At 39.7% G+C, this 17,982-nt stretch overlaps 1 protein-coding gene across 2 annotated transcripts in view; it reads right to left on the reverse strand.

Moving 5' to 3' along the window:
• The window catches only part of LOC137638844 (uncharacterized), a 123,518-nt gene extending 107,134 nt beyond the window's left edge, over positions 1 to 16,384 (reverse strand). The window contains exon 1 of one of the 2 annotated variants that reach the window (XR_011044197.1): positions 16,135 to 16,382. Coding sequence is in view for 1 of the 2 variants with exons in the window: in XM_068371253.1 (XP_068227354.1) it covers positions 16,135 to 16,219 (85 nt within the window). In the remaining variant the exon portion in view is untranslated. Of the gene's footprint in view, positions 1 to 16,134 lie in introns of both variants that reach the window. The other variant, XM_068371253.1, reaches the window with a different exon arrangement.
• Positions 16,385 to 17,982: the final 1,598 nt, after the last annotated feature.

The raw sequence follows: 17,982 nt of genomic DNA on the forward strand, positions 1-17,982 counted from the left end.
ATTGCATTATAGCGCACCGTGCCGGTTGACGCCAGGTTTATTTTTCTAATGAATCATACTTTTTAAAAAACAATTTATATATAACATCACATTCTAATAACTTCTACAAACTTCTGTACTGATATAGCAGTGCATATTTAAAACAAAATGAACAAACTTTCAAATTAACATATAAGCCTCCTCTGCCGCCCAGGAAAAACCAGATAAAAAACAAAATCTCAAGTTTTGAAAAAACTATGGAAACCTGTGTATCCACGGCAATAATGCAGAGTAACTCAAATTTGAGTGGTGGAACCTCACTCTTGTACTACTAATAAATAATAATGATAATAATATTAATAATAAATTCGACTTGCTCGGGCTAGCGTGCGCTAGAAAGTGACCACTTACTAAATACCTCTTCAAACATTGAATACGTTTCACCCAACACTAAATTCTCATTGGCCACTGCCTACATAACAACTGAACTTAAGTAACAAGACACTTAAGATCTGCTTACATGTCAGGACAATTATTTTTCGCTATACTTCGTAACGCGAAAAAATTCTATTAGATGGAGGATGAAGAAACGCATGGGAAAAAATAGCTTTGTGACTGGAAGAGACCAGCGCAAGGAAATGTAAAAGCCTGAAGAAAACATGCAAAAATAAAAGTGAAAAAGTCAGATGCCAATAATCCCGCTATACGTAGTTTCATGCAGAAATTCAAATTCAAATTCAAAAAAGTTTATTGACATATAGATACATCAAATGGGATGTATTAGCATGCTAATGCATCCCCAACAAAACTTATTACAATGCTCCTTTATCTATTCCAGTAAAACCTAGGAAACTTGTTAACAATTTTTTTGCGATATTATTATTTAAGACAAAGCAAACTTGCTCAGTAACACTATTAATAGAAACATTTCTAAATTCCCTAAGTTTATCACATTCTAACATATAATGATGCAGAGTATGCGAGTATGCTTCACCACACAATCTACAGGGTATACCATCACCATCAATATATTGCCAACAATAATTATACCCCAACCTCATTCTCATAACAAAAGTATCAACTTTAGAAAGGACCTTGCCGTATGTAACATTAGTATTTTCAGTAACAAGCAAATAATGCCTCATACTGACGCTGCCCTCATCCAAGATCTTTAAAGCCTTTTCTGTTCCCCAAACCTCTCGTTTTATTCTATTAAGGCTCATAGAGGTTTCTATGTCAATGTCAGGCTTTCTTGTGGCCTCCTTGGCCAGATTGTCGGCAACTTCATTTAATGAAATACCTATATGAGACGGAACCCAATAGAACTTTACAGTTATTCCTTTCTCCTGCAGCCGACAAACCAACCCTTTACAAAGAACCACCACCTCGCTATTAGTGGGTGTTTTGCTATTTAAGGCTAACAAAGCACTCTGGGAATCAACGAATACAAATATATCCTTTGTTTTATTAACTACCATTTTGAGACCCTCATGTATAGCATGTAACTCTGCTACCGTAGACGATGTTTCATCTTCAATCCTCTTAGACATCATTTCATCCACACTAATATCATTTTCATAATATTCACGAACCACCATACCACAACCAGCTTTATTACCATTCACAGAACCATCACAATATATATGAATGGTATTACACTTGGGTAACATGTTAAATTTACTAAGAAAGTATTGTCTTAACACATATATATTACATTCGCTCTTTTTATAGTTCAACTTGCTTATACATATATTTAACCTACAACATAACCATGGTTTTGGACACATTAATCTTTCCAATTGAACACAAAATTTAACAACGTCATATTTTAACAATATTCTATATAGTTTTCTCAAATGAACATTAGGTTTATTCGAGATTCTACAGTTACCAGACATCATATCAATAGCCACTTTTAAAAACTCTTCACCCCTCCTTATACTTCGGACAACCGCTGCACTAGCTGAGCGGCTAAGGGCCACTTTTCACCAGAATCGTTCAGTTTGTGAAGAAAGCATGAAACTTGATATGTGAACTCTATGGGACCTATGGTTCATAAAAAAAAAATAGACCCTAGAAAATAGTGTCCCTGGTGGCCGCCATATTGAATTCCAATATGGCCGCCAAAATCTCCTATTTTTCTGAAACTTTTGTGTTATATCGGGTAATAGACCATAAAATCACTGTCTATCTTCATGTTTTCAATTTCAGAGGATCAGTCAATGGAAATTTTCAAATCTATATGGTGAAGACAAATATGTTGTCATGCTTGGTCCCTTGCATATAGAGATGGCTTCCTTAAAAGTAATTGGGGACTTGCTTGAGGGGAGTGGCTGGACAAATGCACTCACTCAAGCGGATGTTGCAACTTCAGGAACAGCTGATAGTTTTATACATGGATCTCATGTAACAAAGACACGAAGAGCTCATCAGGTAACCATGGCCACACTACATATTCTTCGGAGACAAGCTTATGAGGAGGTTAACACATCAACTGCTGACAGGGCTCTCGACTCTGAGAATGCATACGTTGAATGGTGTGAACAGATGCGTCTTGAACATCCCATGTTTCATTTTTGGAGTATGGTGTTTGATCTAGAACGTACACTGCTGGCCTTTGTGAGAGCAATTAGGACGTCTGATTTCGAGTTGTATGTCGAAACTTTAGCCAAACTGGCCCCTTGGTTCTTTGCCATGGATCATGTGCATTATGTAAGATGGCTTCCAGTCCACATTAGAAACATGTCTACTCTCCAGCAAAGATGCCCAGAGGTTTACAATGCTTTCATGCGAGGTGCATTTACTTCCAATAAAACTGGAAATACCTTTTCAGCTATTGGACTGGACCAAGCCCACGAGCAGGTTAATGCCCGTGTAAAGGGAGATGGTGGAGCTATTGGATTAACAGAAAACCCTGGTGCCCTGTGACGATGGATAATGGCTGGTCCACAGCTCTCACAGATTGTAGCGGAATATGAACTTGAAATGGATCCAACAGATGCTGCAGACAATGGCAGCAAACATCATGATCAGAGCCACGCCACACAAAGAACTTTCTTGGAGGATGTGCAAGCTCTTGTTCACACAATGGAGGAACTTGGAAATCCTTTTCTTGATCAAAGCAAGAACTTGTCTACAATTGACACACAAGATATATTGTCCCAGTGTGTAGTTGACAGTATTAAAAACATTGAAATACTTGGGACAGAACAATTCAAAACCTTCATTGAGGAGCGATTAGTGAAAAATGAGACTGCAATAAGTGCACCAATCTCGAGAAATTCATTCCTGCTTTTTAAAAGTAAATCAAAATCTGGTGTGTCTAAGGACAAACAAAAAGTTCTAGAACTTAAGAATGACTGTAGTCTCTTCTCCAGACTCTGTATAGCTAGCCAGATGAGGGAAAGTAACCTCGATGATTTTTTCAAACATGAGAACCAGCTATATACGCCATCAATATCTTCAGGAGGGAAATTGAGGAAAGGGAAAATGTCTGATCTTGTAGACTGTCTCCAATCTCAAAACAAGGATTTGCACTCAAGTCATCCTATTGTTGATGTTCGAGTCTTTGACGGAGCAGCTGTTGTACACTTTCTGGCAATTGGAGAAGCTAAGACATTTGGGGAGTATGCTAAGGAGGTGTTCCTACCATATGTGATGTCTGAGTTACAGAAATCTTTTCGAATTGACATAGTTTGGGATGTTTACTTGAAGGACAGCTTAAAACTCTCTACAAGAGAGAGCAGAGGAACTGGTGCTCGCCGACGGGTGTCACAAAATGTCAAGCTTCCAGGAAATTGGAAAAATTTCCTACGTAATAACAACAAAGATGAACTTTTTCAGTTCCTAGCTAACGAGTGTGTTTCAAATGACACTGGAAACACTGGAAACAGAGTGATTGTATTCACCTTGAATGAGTCTGTCGTTAGCTCAAGTCTAGATCTGCAAACGGATCGACTTCAGCCATGCACACAAGAGGAAGCAGATTCAAGGATCCTGCTGCATGTCCAGGATGCAGTTTTGTCTGGCTTCAAAACAGTGATGATCAGAACAGTGGACACTGATGTTGTTATCCTGGCAATTGCTAGTTTCAGTGACATTTCTAACCTTCAGGAGCTATGGATTGCCTTTGGAACTGGCAAAGACTTTCGGTACATCCCTATTCATGAGATAGTATCTTCAATTGGTCCTCAGAAGGCAAAAGGACTGCCATTCTTTCACGCTTTCACGGGATGCGACACAACAGCATATTTTGCAAATTATGGAAAGAAAACAGCTTGGAACACTTGGATTGCATTGCCAGAAATAACAGAGATTTTCATCTTGCTATCGTCTCGATGCATACTTTCAGAAGAGGTCATTGGCAAACTGGAGCGGTTCGTAGTTTTGATGTACTGTCGTACTAGTGATGATATCCATGTGAATGCAGCACGAATGAACTTGTTCACAAAATGTTCAAGAAACATTGACAATATTCCTCCGACCAGGGCAGCACTTGAGAAGCATATCAAGAGATCAGTTTACCAGGCAGGATACATTTGGGGCCAGTGCCTCCAATCTCAACCGCAACTCCCTTGCGTAAATGACTGGGGCTGGAGAAAATCTGAGGATGGATGTTACAAATCTATGTGGACAACTTTACCAGTAGCTGAAAAAGCCTGTCTTGAACTGATTGATTGTGGTTGCACTAAATCTTGCTCAGGAAACTGCAAATGCTTTAAGACATTCAAGACTAAAAAGGCTTGCACCCAGCTTTGCAAATGTAATGGTAATTGCTATGAGGTTTAACTGACAAACTTTTGACATTTTGACTTTGATAATCATGAGGAATGCAACCTTGACCTGCTTAAAATTCATCTTTACTTTCATTTTTTGATTGGTTGTATTATAACCAAATGTGACCCTGATATTGATATATGCTTTTACCAGGAGATACTGTATTGAACGTTCAGCTGAAAATGCATTTTTACCTAAATAAACAGCATAGATTAAGAAAGTTTGGTCTATAAAATTTGTTAAAGCAGCCATTTTGGAATCAAATATGGCAGACATAAGGGGATAAGATTTCAAGAAATATTCAAATTTACCACCCACCTTTGAAACACTTGGAAAACCTGGAAATTTTGCATTTCGCATCATTGACCATGGAACACTTTAACCCTATATTGTCAGCAGCAGCCATCTTGAAATCCAATATGGCTAACACAAAATGAAATTTTAAATATGCTAATTGGAAATTTTCAACCCTGAAAACATTGGGGTGACATCTAGAAATTGTTCAATCAATCAAAAAAAAAAAAAGATATTCTATGAGATATAATATAATCTGAATTTTGGTGTCGGCCATCTTGGAATCCAATATGGCCGACATTTGGTAAAATTGACAATGGGTCCATTGGATTCCTTGACCCTCAAAACATGGGTGAAGGTGCAGGAATTAACATTCTACCTCCCTTAGTTACGGAGTTATAGACTAAAGTAAGTAAAAAATTGCGGCCATTTTGAAATTCAATATGGCTGCCACCACGGGATCGATTTTTTTGGGGTCTATTTTTTTCATGATCCTTAGGTCCTAAAATACCACTATGGAAAGTTTCATGCTTTCTTCACAAACTGAACGATTTTTCCCTTAGCCGCTCCGCTACACAGACTATTTCTTGAACTCTTTCAGAGATACTTGGAAGGTTCAACTCCATTCTCATGATCTCTGAGCGCGTGCTCATGGTACAACCTAGTATTAGGCGCATTGCTTGATTTTGTATTATTTCTAACTTCTTTAATTCTCTCTCCGGATAGCAGATTAGCACTGGGGCTGCATAATCAATAACCGAACGAACTGTGCTTATGTACATCATTCGCAATACAGGTATACTACACCATTGCCTCGGTTAGCCAATACCTGCAAAGGTTTTAATCTTGCCAAACAAATATTTCTAACATAATTTACTTCATCCGTACTTTTGTGAAAGCCAATATACATACCTTTCCCAGCTGCCACTCATTAAATGATATCTCGTTTTCAATTGGAGAACGTGACTGAATTTTACTTTTATTCTCATTAACAACTAATCCCATGTGCAAGCATAAATTATGTAGTTCAGCTAAAGCCTCTTTCAAAACTAACTAATTTGTGCACTGGATCATTATGTCATCAGCGTAAATTACAACCTCTGTGCCACTGGGAAAAGAATGCCTTGCAATACGATCCATTAATACATTAAACAGAGTTGGGCTTAATACTCCCCCCTGTGGCGTACCCAATTCCATATCCATTTCTTCAGATTCATGCCCTTGAATCCAAACCTTAGCCCTTCTTTCACTTAAGTAGCTTTCAATCCACCTTAGCAATGATCCCTTAATACCCTTATTTACAAGCTCTTCGAGTATTACATCTTTATTTGCCCTGTCAAATGCTCCTTTGAGATCAATGAATGCCCTGCATTTTACACTGCTATTGCACAGCACTCTTAAAACACAATCTGTTGTACATTTTCCTTTAATAAAACCATATAGATTTTGAGAGAATTGATCACCAATAACAAATAGTAATCTATTAAGAATCATTCTTTCCATTAATTTGCATATGCAAGATGTTAATGATATAGGTCGATATTCTCCATTACTCTTAGGTACAGGTACAAGCAATGCCAGTTTCCATTTAATGGGTAATTTGCCATTTTCAAAACAAAGATTGATCAAATCCAGTAGTGGGCTATCTTCCATCATTATAAGACAATTAATTATATCGTATGTTACCCCATCTTCCCCAGGAGCAGTCGACCCACCTTTTTTAATTCCCAACAACAATTCATCTTTCGTAAAGGGCAAACTAGTCTCATCCACCATATCTATTTGCATTTTTACTAACTGTCGTCTCTTTGAACGACGGATACGTAAACTAGCCTGAACATTGTTTGGTAAATTACTAAAGCTGGAGGCAGCTGCCCATTTCTTCATTAGCTCATTTGCCATTCCTCTTGGGTCATGATGTGCAATATTTTTCCTTCTGACCCCTCTTACTTTATTTACAGCATTCCATACACCACTTAGGGACTTCATAAAAGACACCTCCTCTAAAAACCGGTCCCAGTATTTTCCTCTTACTTTTTTTCGTATTTCAGAAGTACCTTCTGCAATTTGTATCATCGTCTCTCTACTATTTACATCATTAGGATTCATATTCCATTTCCTTTGTGCTTTCCTTAAAAGATTGTTCCAACCCTTTATTATTTTGTCATCAGAATACTTTGCTTTTTTAGAATTTATGATGGGACAGTTCTCCTTGTTCGCCTTCTCGTGCAATATAGAGTCTATTACTTAAAGCAAATCGTCCAAAAACACATTCTCATCATTTCCATGTCCATTCACATATTTGTAGTCCTTATACCACTCGGCAACCTTAGTCATAAATATAACCTTCTCATCATTCTTGATACTTGATCTTTTCCTTTTGTGACTGTAAGTTGTCTTTTGTATATCTAGACTCACCTCTAAAGCAAAATGGTCACTTACTAAGTTGGCAACAACTGAAGCCAAAGCTTTATACTCAGACATATTAAATAGCAGGGCGTAGTCAATTCTCCCACCTCTTACATGAGTGGGGTCTTTATTCCCCAAAACACAAATGTGATCAAAAGAATTAACCATACTGTTCATGACAAACCCATTTTTATTTGAACTGCTATTATTTTCAAAATTTTTATGCCGAGCATTAAGATCACCCAGTAGTAAACACTTTTCTTCAAAAATACATGCAGGAAAACTTTCAATATTCAGCATATCACTATGAACATACACATTAATAATATATATATAACAATCATTAACATACAATTTCAAGGAAACAAACTCTGTGCCATTAATCATAACAGACTAGCATAAAATAGCAGGAATGCTGTCCTTAATAAAAATGGTTAACCCTCTGGTGTTGTTCTCTAGGCTTGCAGGTAATTCAAATCTTTGATATCCTGACAACTGAAAGCCAGCACCATTTACCCCTACTTCCTGCAAAGCAACTACATCAGGATTGCAAGACAAAACGTGTGCATGAATATCAGTTGCCCTTTTACTTAGACTATTTATATTCCATGATAAACATTTAAGTCTAGAAACATCCATTACGACTTATATTTATTTGTTCCCTAAAAGATTTTGCTTTCGTAATTACGTTAATCCGAAGCTCATCATTTGGCTCTTCCATATATTTCAAAACTGCATCCAGCAATAAGGCCACATTATGAACTTGATTTCTGTATGAATCCTCTTTCCCTGCTTGACAAATCATCCTTTGAAATGTGTTTCCTGTCAATAACTACATCAGCAGCGTGGACCTCAACCTCACTGTAACCCAAGCGGCGATTATCTTTAGCAGGTGTACTTCTCACACCCTGGTCAATCTCGGAGAATATACCTTTCACCTTGCTGATCTTATCGATCTGACCTTGCATTGTTAAAATTATCTTCTTAAGTTCATTTACTTCTGATCGAAGATCGCTTATTGCATCATTATGTTCTTTACTCCTGCGTTCCCATACATTAACAACCGGAGCTGCTGGACTATTTAAGTCTAAACAATTCTCAGGTATCTTCGTTGAAGAGCTTAATACCTTTGCTACTCCAAATGATGGTTTTCTCTTGCATAACCATGAATTTGCGTTATGCTCTTCTCCACAATTGCAACACTTGGGAATAATCTGAACTTTATCCCTAATTTTCTGCAGACATTCTTTTGAGTCATGGGGCTTGCTGCAGTACCTACACCTGAAATCATTTTGACACATATGCTAAATGCCTCCACTTACTACATTTATAGCACATGGTCGGAGGCTCATTAAACACAGATACCCTTCTATAGCCAATACAAGAAACAAAAATATTATCTGGAACTTCACCTTTAATTAGTGCTATCGCCTGAGGTTTAGGACACACCTCACCTCCTTGCTTAACTTCTCTACGCTTAGCCCACACAATTCGCTCATCATGTGATATAAGCTCAAGATCCAAACAATGGAATGCCAAAAATCATAATTTTTGTTAATTTTCCTTCCTCCTTAGGTTTTTCCAAAACAATCCCATCAAACCCAGCAGTAGTTAAATACTTCACAGCCTTCTCATCTTTAACAGTTACGAATTCTCTATATTTACCTTCCTTGAACAACACTTCAAACTCAGGGTGATTCTTGTATAGTTTAAATGTCCACTGCAGTTTGTTATTATAATTAATCTCAAGTGAACGTGGAAAATACAATCGCTTCCTTCCAGTAACATTATTCAGGCTCGCTGGATCTTCATTGTCCTCATCTAAAGAGACATCGCTATTTTGCAATAAAAGTTCACTTTCACTCACCCTTTTCCTCTTGTTGATCAAACCAAGGGCATTACTTTTCGTGCAAATAATTGTTGAAGGTCCTTGTTCTTCGACTCCTTGTGAGCTTTCCTTGTTTTTCCTCTTTGACATCCTAAAAGGCTCCTTCATATGATCAGACTCACTACTCGACAAAGCTAAATCCTCCCGCACAACGGCTTCATCCACAATTATCTCTTCATCCGAAATCATACCAGTTGTTCATCGACATGGAATTCGTAAACCAGATCTTAAGATAGTTCGATTCAGCGTTATCTGAGTATTGGAACCAAGGGAGCAGTAGTGGAACACGTCCAACTAATACAGCGACGCGGGACACAACTGAGTTTCATGCAGAGACAATAAGCTGTCAGAGACTAAACCATTTAGTAACTATCAATGAATAAGTAACTTAATTTGAACGTACTCGTAAATATCAAAACATGCAAAGCAGACAACAAACGCCAATTAAGAATCCGACTAGGCATGGAAATTATATAAAAATCAATACCACGTGTAAAAGACTTCATATAATGGTACAGTTGGACACACGAATTCCTACCACACATCCCTCTGCGGAAGTGCACGCTATCACACTCTTACTGAGTGGCGAATAAGCTGTGGTCAGCATGGTTACACCCAAGAATTCGCCACTCAGTAAGGGAGTGACAGGGTGCCCTTCCCCAGAGCGTGGTGTACCACGAATTTCTGTCCAATTGTACATTTAAGAAAAACTAAACTTTGAACAAAATGCATTCTGCTCTATCTTATTAACGAGAGAAGAAGCATTTTATTTCAGAAGAACAGAATTCTACCAGCAAATGATTAATAGCCCAAGTGACCAGGATAGGCTACCTCCAAAGGTTCATATTCACTTAAACAAGAAGACGCTTCCATTTTCTTATATATCTACAAGGACGAGAAAGTTATGATACTTTCCACACTACTGTTGTTAGCAAATTCAAAATATCTAAATTGAAAAATAGCAAATACCGTTCCAAGGGGTTTTCACACTGATAACAAGGTGACAATGCCACCAACATCCAAAAAGGACGATCAATAAAAAGTTTTATCTAGAAAATAATTCACGAAATGTAATTCATCAAATACTTTTCTATGATCTAGAAACAAGTTACTGATAAAATTCGCAAGGTTCTATTACCGCAACTAAAAAGCAATCCAAAATCAATCATGTGAAAAAATAACAATAAAAAACAAATTAGATCTAATGGTTTATCCAAATTGAAATTTATTTAAAGCCAATTGTTCCGATAAACCAATCGGTTTGTATACCCAAGAGTAAAAAATAAAGACAAAAAACTGATCCTAATTGGCAATTAAAGTTTAAGGGAGAAACTTATTTAGACTTTCCTTTTATTCCACACATTCCTGTAAACATGTTACAGGCGACAGGCCCTTTAAAAAATAATTATAAAGTTTAATCGCTTTTAAACATTAATTCTTAACTCGATTTACGTAAGAACACAGTAGTTTCTGGAATGCTTAATTGCTCAAATGGTTTCATATCTTGATATTGTGAGCTATATGAGAGAGAGAGAGAGAGAGAGAGAGAGAGAGAGAGAAGAAGAAGAAGAAGAAGAAGAAGAAGAAGAAGAAGAAGAAGAAGAAGAAGAAGAAGAAGAGAGAGAGAGAGAGAGAGAGAGAGAGAGAGAGAGAGAGAGAGAGAGAGAGAGAGAGAGAGAGAGAGAGATTAAACGGCCAAAATTGAATATGGCATTTCCATCTCTACAGTTGTTACATAAAAGGAAAACCGTAGCATCAATAATGTAAGAATAATAATTCTTGCTATAATGAAAATTAATGTAAAATCTACGCGTTTTTCAAATATCACCATAGCCTAAATAAGAGGGAAATTCATTATTAAATTGTCTGTTCTTTAATATTGTGATGTACTGCTGGGTTTCGTGGAGTTTGGTTGACATTATTCTTAAATATTTCTACATTAGTTCAGCTTTTGGGGTTTTCTTATAGATTGAGATGAATTGTATAAATGAACAATACATGTTTCCGGTGGTTGTATAGATGCCCAGAATGATTTACTAAATTGTTCACGGAAAATTAGTACAACTAGGATTGTGGGAATAGGCACTAAGATAATCTAAAACATAACACACGCACACACATATACTGTAGGTGCATCAGATACATTGTTGTACATATCGAGTATCAATTTTTCTGTTTTCACTAATAACCAATTACTAACATTTCAGTAACCGTATTATCTCTCTGTAAACTATAAAATAAACATACTTAACAATAAATCAGTTTAATAAACTAACAAAAGCATATAAAGGTTACTCAAGCTGTATCCAAAACGAATGAACTAGAATGATACGTTCAAAGAATGAAGCCAAATAGACGGAGTTTCTGGCAAAGATTAAGTATCTCATCAATTATAATTGTGGCCAGCAGAATAGGAAAATCCGATTAGTCTTGGGGGCCTGTGTGCCAACCCCGAATACCCTGGGGACGTCAAGTACACCACCTGGCCCATATTGGGGAGCAGTCCCTCACAAACCCGACCTGTCACAGGGCACTATATCCTCCACCTGGACTATCTAGGAGAACCAGGTCTCCCACCTGCACCCTAAGTTCAGGGGATCCTACATCCCCCTGGAAATCTCTGTGGTTCTGTGTAGCCCACACAAACCCTCTGTGAGCAGCATGTTCTCCACCCGAACTCTCTGGGTGCGTAATATCAACCCCTCAAACTGTCTGGGTGTGGCATGTCGCCCACACGACCTGTGTAGGGGCAGCATCTCACCCACCCAAGCAGTCTGGGGAGCCATATCCCCATCTTATCATGTCTCAGAAGGCAGTTCTTACAGCATCCACCCCATCTTGGGCCGCCATCCTCCCCACACCAGACCTATCTAGTGTGTGCTGTGTCCTACCACCCATCTCAGGGCGCCAGCTCCTCCACTCAACCAATCTCGGGGCACAGTCTCCTATACTTGAACCATCTTTGGGAGCCGATCCTGACACACACTACTTTTCTCATTGTGCCTTCACCTGACACCCGATGCATCTCGGGGCACCATGCTCCATACCCAACCTGTCTCGGGTACCCGTAACCCCAATAGGGTTCCGTTTCCCCCACACACAATCTGTCCTGCGGGCCATTCCCCAGACTGCCAACCTATCTACAGCGGGCTGTCTCGCTAACTACCAACCTTCGGATGCGTTCTCAACCATGCTACATTTATCACTGAGCTGTGTACCGCACCCGACCCATCTCAGGGTGCCATGACCCACACGAGAGTCTTCTTATAGCTCTCTTTCCCCCATCCCAGCCCAATCCCTTTTAGTTCTCTATGTTACCCAGGTGACCATGTCTCGGGATGCAGTGTGCCACCCGACCTCCCCTGTCCTGGGTGCCATTTCCTCTGACCCTACACACAGTGTCCCCCAACCAACTAGCCTTGAGTTATAATTTTCTTCCCAACCAGCTCTGGGACACAGATTCCTACACAACCCACCCTGGGGCACAGTTAGCTAGCCAACATGACCTGAGGAGCAGTTGGGTACCCAACATGACCTGGGGAGCAGTTCTCTATCCGATCCAAACCGGGGCAGTGTCCCATTCAACCCGTCCTGGGAATCTTGTCTTAACAGACCAGTTCTGGGCCCTAGAGCACAGTATCCCACTCAACCTGCCCAGGGTATTGTGTTCTATCCGATCCACCCTAGGGTAAGATGTCCTATCAGACTCATCCTGGGGCATCATGTCCTATCCAACCCACCCTGGGGCATCATTTCCATCCAACTCGCCCTGGGGTATCATTTCCACCCAACTCGTCCTGGGGCATTGTATCCTATCCGACCTGCTCTGGGACACCATGTCCTACCCGACCCACCCTGGGGCACAATTTCCTACACAACCCACCCAGGGGCACGGTTTCCTATCCAATCCGCCCTGGGGCACAGTTTACTACCTGATCCATCCAGGGCCCCATTTTCTTATCCGATCCGCCTTGGGGCACAGTCTCCTACCTAACCCATCCTGGGGCACAGTATCCTACCTGTTAGGGCACAGTTTCCTACTTGACTTGCTTGAGGCACATTTTCTTCCTGACCCACCCTGGGCTACAGTTTTCTACCTAACCTGCTCAAAGGCACAGTTTCCTACTCTCCCCGCCTAGGGAACAGTTTACTACTTGACCCACCCTGGAACACAATGTCCTACTCTATCCACCCTGTGGTACAATTTCCTACCCGACACCCTGGGGCACTGTTTCATACCAGACTTTCCCTGAGGTACCGTTCTTTACCCTACCAGACATGTGGAACAATATCCTAAGCTACAAGACCTGTGGTACAATTTCCTATCAAACCCACCTTGGGCACAGTTTCCTATCCGACTCCCCCTGGGGACCAGTTTCCTACCTGACCGCCACTAGGACACAGTTTCCTACCTAACCATCCCTCTTTATATCCGACTGCCTTAGTGGTACAGTTTCCTACCCAACCGGCCATGTGGCACAGTTTCCTACCCGACCGCCCATGGGGTACAGTTTCCGGTTAATGTCTAGGAGAGGGCCGCATGAAGATATCAGTGATATTCAATTTATTTTTACTAGAATGTGTAGGAATGTATGTAAATAGTGGTATATGAGTGAGATAATTTAGTGAAAATCAATAATAGTCGAAATATCGACGATCAAACTCACGCTACTCTTGTCTTCCTCCCAGATTTTTTCTAAGTGTTGTTATTGTTGACTGTGTCTTGTTTTTGCTCAAATGAGCCATGTAACCACTATAATCCGCAGACAAACTAGTCCACTATGAAGTCTTACACGTTTGGCCAATCACAGCGCCTATCCACTATGACGTCATACATGTTTGGCCAATCACAGCGCGACAATACAACAGCGCGAAAATACATTATCTTACCCAGGCATTTCATTTCGTTCTTAGACATGGAGGCCATAGCAAGCACGGTATCTCATGTTGCACAAGAAGTTGAAATTCCATCTTCTTGTCCTGACTGTTTCCTAACTTACAATGAATTTGTTGTAACTTATTCGGGGAATATTGAAAACTAGTGGATTTGTGCCAGAGAGACAATTTAATTTTACAAAATAAAAATTGCCCTGCATGTCAAGGAACCTTCCCAATGGCTTCACGTTTTCCTCAAAGCAGCAGCACATCTTTATGAACCAACAGTTTAAGGTAGGCTTCATTAATTTATAGAGTATTATAATGGTGATAGTATAACGATGTATACAGCAGTACCATCACTTTGGATTTGGTTTGATGGATGTGCTAGGTAGTGGCCGTAAGGGGGGGGGGGGGTCGCAGGGGGGGCAGAGCCCCCCCGGTAGGCCTAGGTAGGGGTACAGGGCCCCTAGGCTAGGTTAGGTGGGTTTATTAGGTTCGGTAGTGCCCTGGAAATCACTGTGGCCTTAAGGTGAGGTCACAGGGGGGGGGGGGGCGGAGCCCCCCCCCCCCCGGTAGGGCTAGGTAGGGGTATAGGGGGAGGGGTGGTGGAAGGATAAGTATTCATTTATTGCGAAAATCATTTGATGCCCCCCCCCCACCCAAAACCCCGCTTCCCACTGGGGTCCCCTATAATTGTAGTAGTAGGTTTATGCTTACATTTTGTGTGTAAGAGTTAAGTCTTAGTTTCTTTTTTATTCATTTCCTCATGTTTCTATACACTGTGCAACAATAATCTGGTTGTTTTTTGCCGTTTTTCGTCGTTAATACTCGAAAAACGGGTGCGGCCTTCTCCCAGACATTTACCCAGTTTCCTACCCAACTACACCTGGGGCACAATTTCCTACCCAACTGCCTCTGGGGCACAATTTTCTTCTGTAATGCCCTCGGGCACCGTGTCATACCAGACAAGTCCTAGGGCACTATGGCCCACCTGGTCTGCCCTGGAGCCCCATATTCTACTCAAAGTCCTATGACACATTGTCCTAACTGACCCATCCTGGGGCACCATGTCATACCAAACACGAAGTGGGTCACAGTGTTCTATTTGCACTGTCATCCTTAATACCAGTTTTAAGAGCAGTGTCATACTTAATCTTTTCTAATATGCCAGGTCATATATTGCTTATTCCACGTGGCGTGTTCTGCCTAATTCAACTTCAAGCACCATATCCTGGATTACCCTACTCTGGGATCCCTTGTTCTACCAGATCAATCCATTCGGAGATATGCTATCCTAATCAACACGTCCATGGGCATGGCATCTTATTTGACCTTCCCTAGGGCTTCGTCATAACCTAACAGTCGGAATGCTCCGTGCCTTACTGTAACCAATTCTATGGTGCAATGGATCTAATTAACGAGACTCACTTTTAGGGCATATAAGTTATTCATCATATGGATTTCTGAATGATTGAGGTACTGAAAACTTCTTTCAGAAATAATAACCTGTCACAACGCATGCATCGCCGACATATAAGTTTTTATACTATCATAAATGCAGACATTTTTCATTCCATAAAAGAAACAGTAAGACGAGATAACGTGTTTTTCAATTTCCAAAGTAAACTTTTCTTTATGAAAATCAACAATTCAGATATAAAATAAAAAATGATGGAAAATGAAATCTAGGCATTGCCGTATTTACTATATTAAATATAATGAACAAAAAACTGTAGGCGTCAAAGTCAATGGCAAATTACAATTAGCCTTCTCTTCTTCAAAGATAAACCCATAACAATAATGTAAAGTACAGCACTTAATCCTAATTTCATACAAATCTAAAACTAAATTAATTCCTTTAAAATGCAAAATCACCAATAGCTACTAAATACCGAAAGATGTTTAATTACCGTTGACCAAATTTCTAAACGACAAACGCATGAGCAGTCGCCTGAAGAGGTTTATCAGGCGGTGTTTCAAAGACAAGTTTGTCATGGCCGTAAAAATCCTTTGCTACCAAATTACACTGAACGCTCTCCGGAGTGTCACTAGTAATACCATCCCGTAAGCTCACTTGGCGACCAGAAATCACAGCACAGGCTGAAAGCGCAGGAGGAACGCACACGTCCACTGCTCATCGCTAAAACCTACTGACTAATTCATGTTTTGTTTATTTTTCAGGGGTTTTGAGATCGTCACTTTGTTATTCATAAAACTGGCACTTTGTTTGAGGCGTTAATGACCAACCACCCATTGAGAAGTTTAAACTTCGAAATTACGTTACGGCATACGGGTGGGATTTGCGTCTCGAGCAAATTAAATTAGGTGTTAGAAAAGTGTTTTATACGGAAGCAAGCACAAGCAGATACGCTCACACAAAAAAAAAAGCCAAAATATAAACTATTTCCGAGATATTGGTTATGTTAGTATTCTCCCAGGATGTCCCCTTTTCACAAAATCTTTCGCAAGAAGCTTGAAATTTGTTCTCTTCAAATTAATTTATGATTAATAAAAGCGCAAATGAATAAACACATAAATAAATAAAGTAAAATAAAACAAGTAACTCGAATTGAAAAGAAGTTCTCAAAAATTTAAATTCAACGTACCCAGAGTAGAGGATAGAATAATCGTTATAAAAATATATATTTTGATCGAGAAAAATTTTAGCAAAATAACACGTGACATAATTAAAAAAATACACATGCCTCACAAAGGAAAACTGTGTTCTTCGGTACCATCTCTCTCTCTCTCTCCTCTCTCTCTCTCTCTCTCTCTCTCTCTCCATAATTCATTATGTATACACACACACACACACACACACATATATATATATATATATATATACATATATATTCTTACAAAGCACTCCTCCCTTCCAGTCGGAGTTGTAATGGTCACGTATCATTACAACTCCGACTGGAAGGGAGGATGTGCTTTGTAAGAATATAATATATATATATATATATATATAGAGAGAGAGAGAGAGAGAGAGAGAGAGAGAGAGAGATATGTGTGTATATATACATAAAAATGAATTATGCAGAGAGAGAGAGAGAGAGAGAGAGAGAGAGAGAGAGAGAGAGAGAGATGGTACCGAAGAATACAGTTTTCGTTTGTGAGGCATGTGTATTTTCCCAGAAAGCTTCCCAGTAAATGTGGACTACATCAGGTGTCTGCATTGAGCCCCTTACCTATTTGATCTGGTCATGGATGTAGTAACACAAGGTATTAGAGATCAGTCTCCTTGGTGTATGCTTTTTGCTGATGATGTTGTACTGTGTAGCACTAGGCGAGAGGTAGTAGAAGAGAAACTAGAGGAGTGGAGAAGAGAAATGGAAAATAGGAGATTGAAGATCAGCAGGAAAAAGACAGAGTATTTGAGATTGAAAAATGGCGAGAATTGGGAAGTTAGTTTACAAGGAGAGAGATTGAAAAGAGTTGAAAATTTCAGGTATTTAGGATCAACAGTTACAGAGGATGGTGATCTGGGGGCAGAAATAAACCACAGAATACAAGCAGGATGGAAAATTTGGAAAAAAGGGCGTGGAGTACTATGCGACAGGAGAATAGGGGTTAAGTTGAAAGGTAAAGTACACAGGACAGTTTTGAGACCGGAAATGATGTATGGAGCGGAGACGTGGGCAATAAAGAAGACACAAGAGAAGAAGATGGATGTGGCAGAAATGAGAATGTTGGATGGATGTGTGGGGTGACAAGAAGAGAAAGATAGGAATGAGGTAATTAGGGGCACCACAGGA

This window comes from Palaemon carinicauda, chromosome 3 (genome assembly GCF_036898095.1).
Source record: "Palaemon carinicauda isolate YSFRI2023 chromosome 3, ASM3689809v2, whole genome shotgun sequence".
NCBI classification, from domain to species: domain Eukaryota; kingdom Metazoa; phylum Arthropoda; class Malacostraca; order Decapoda; family Palaemonidae; genus Palaemon; species Palaemon carinicauda.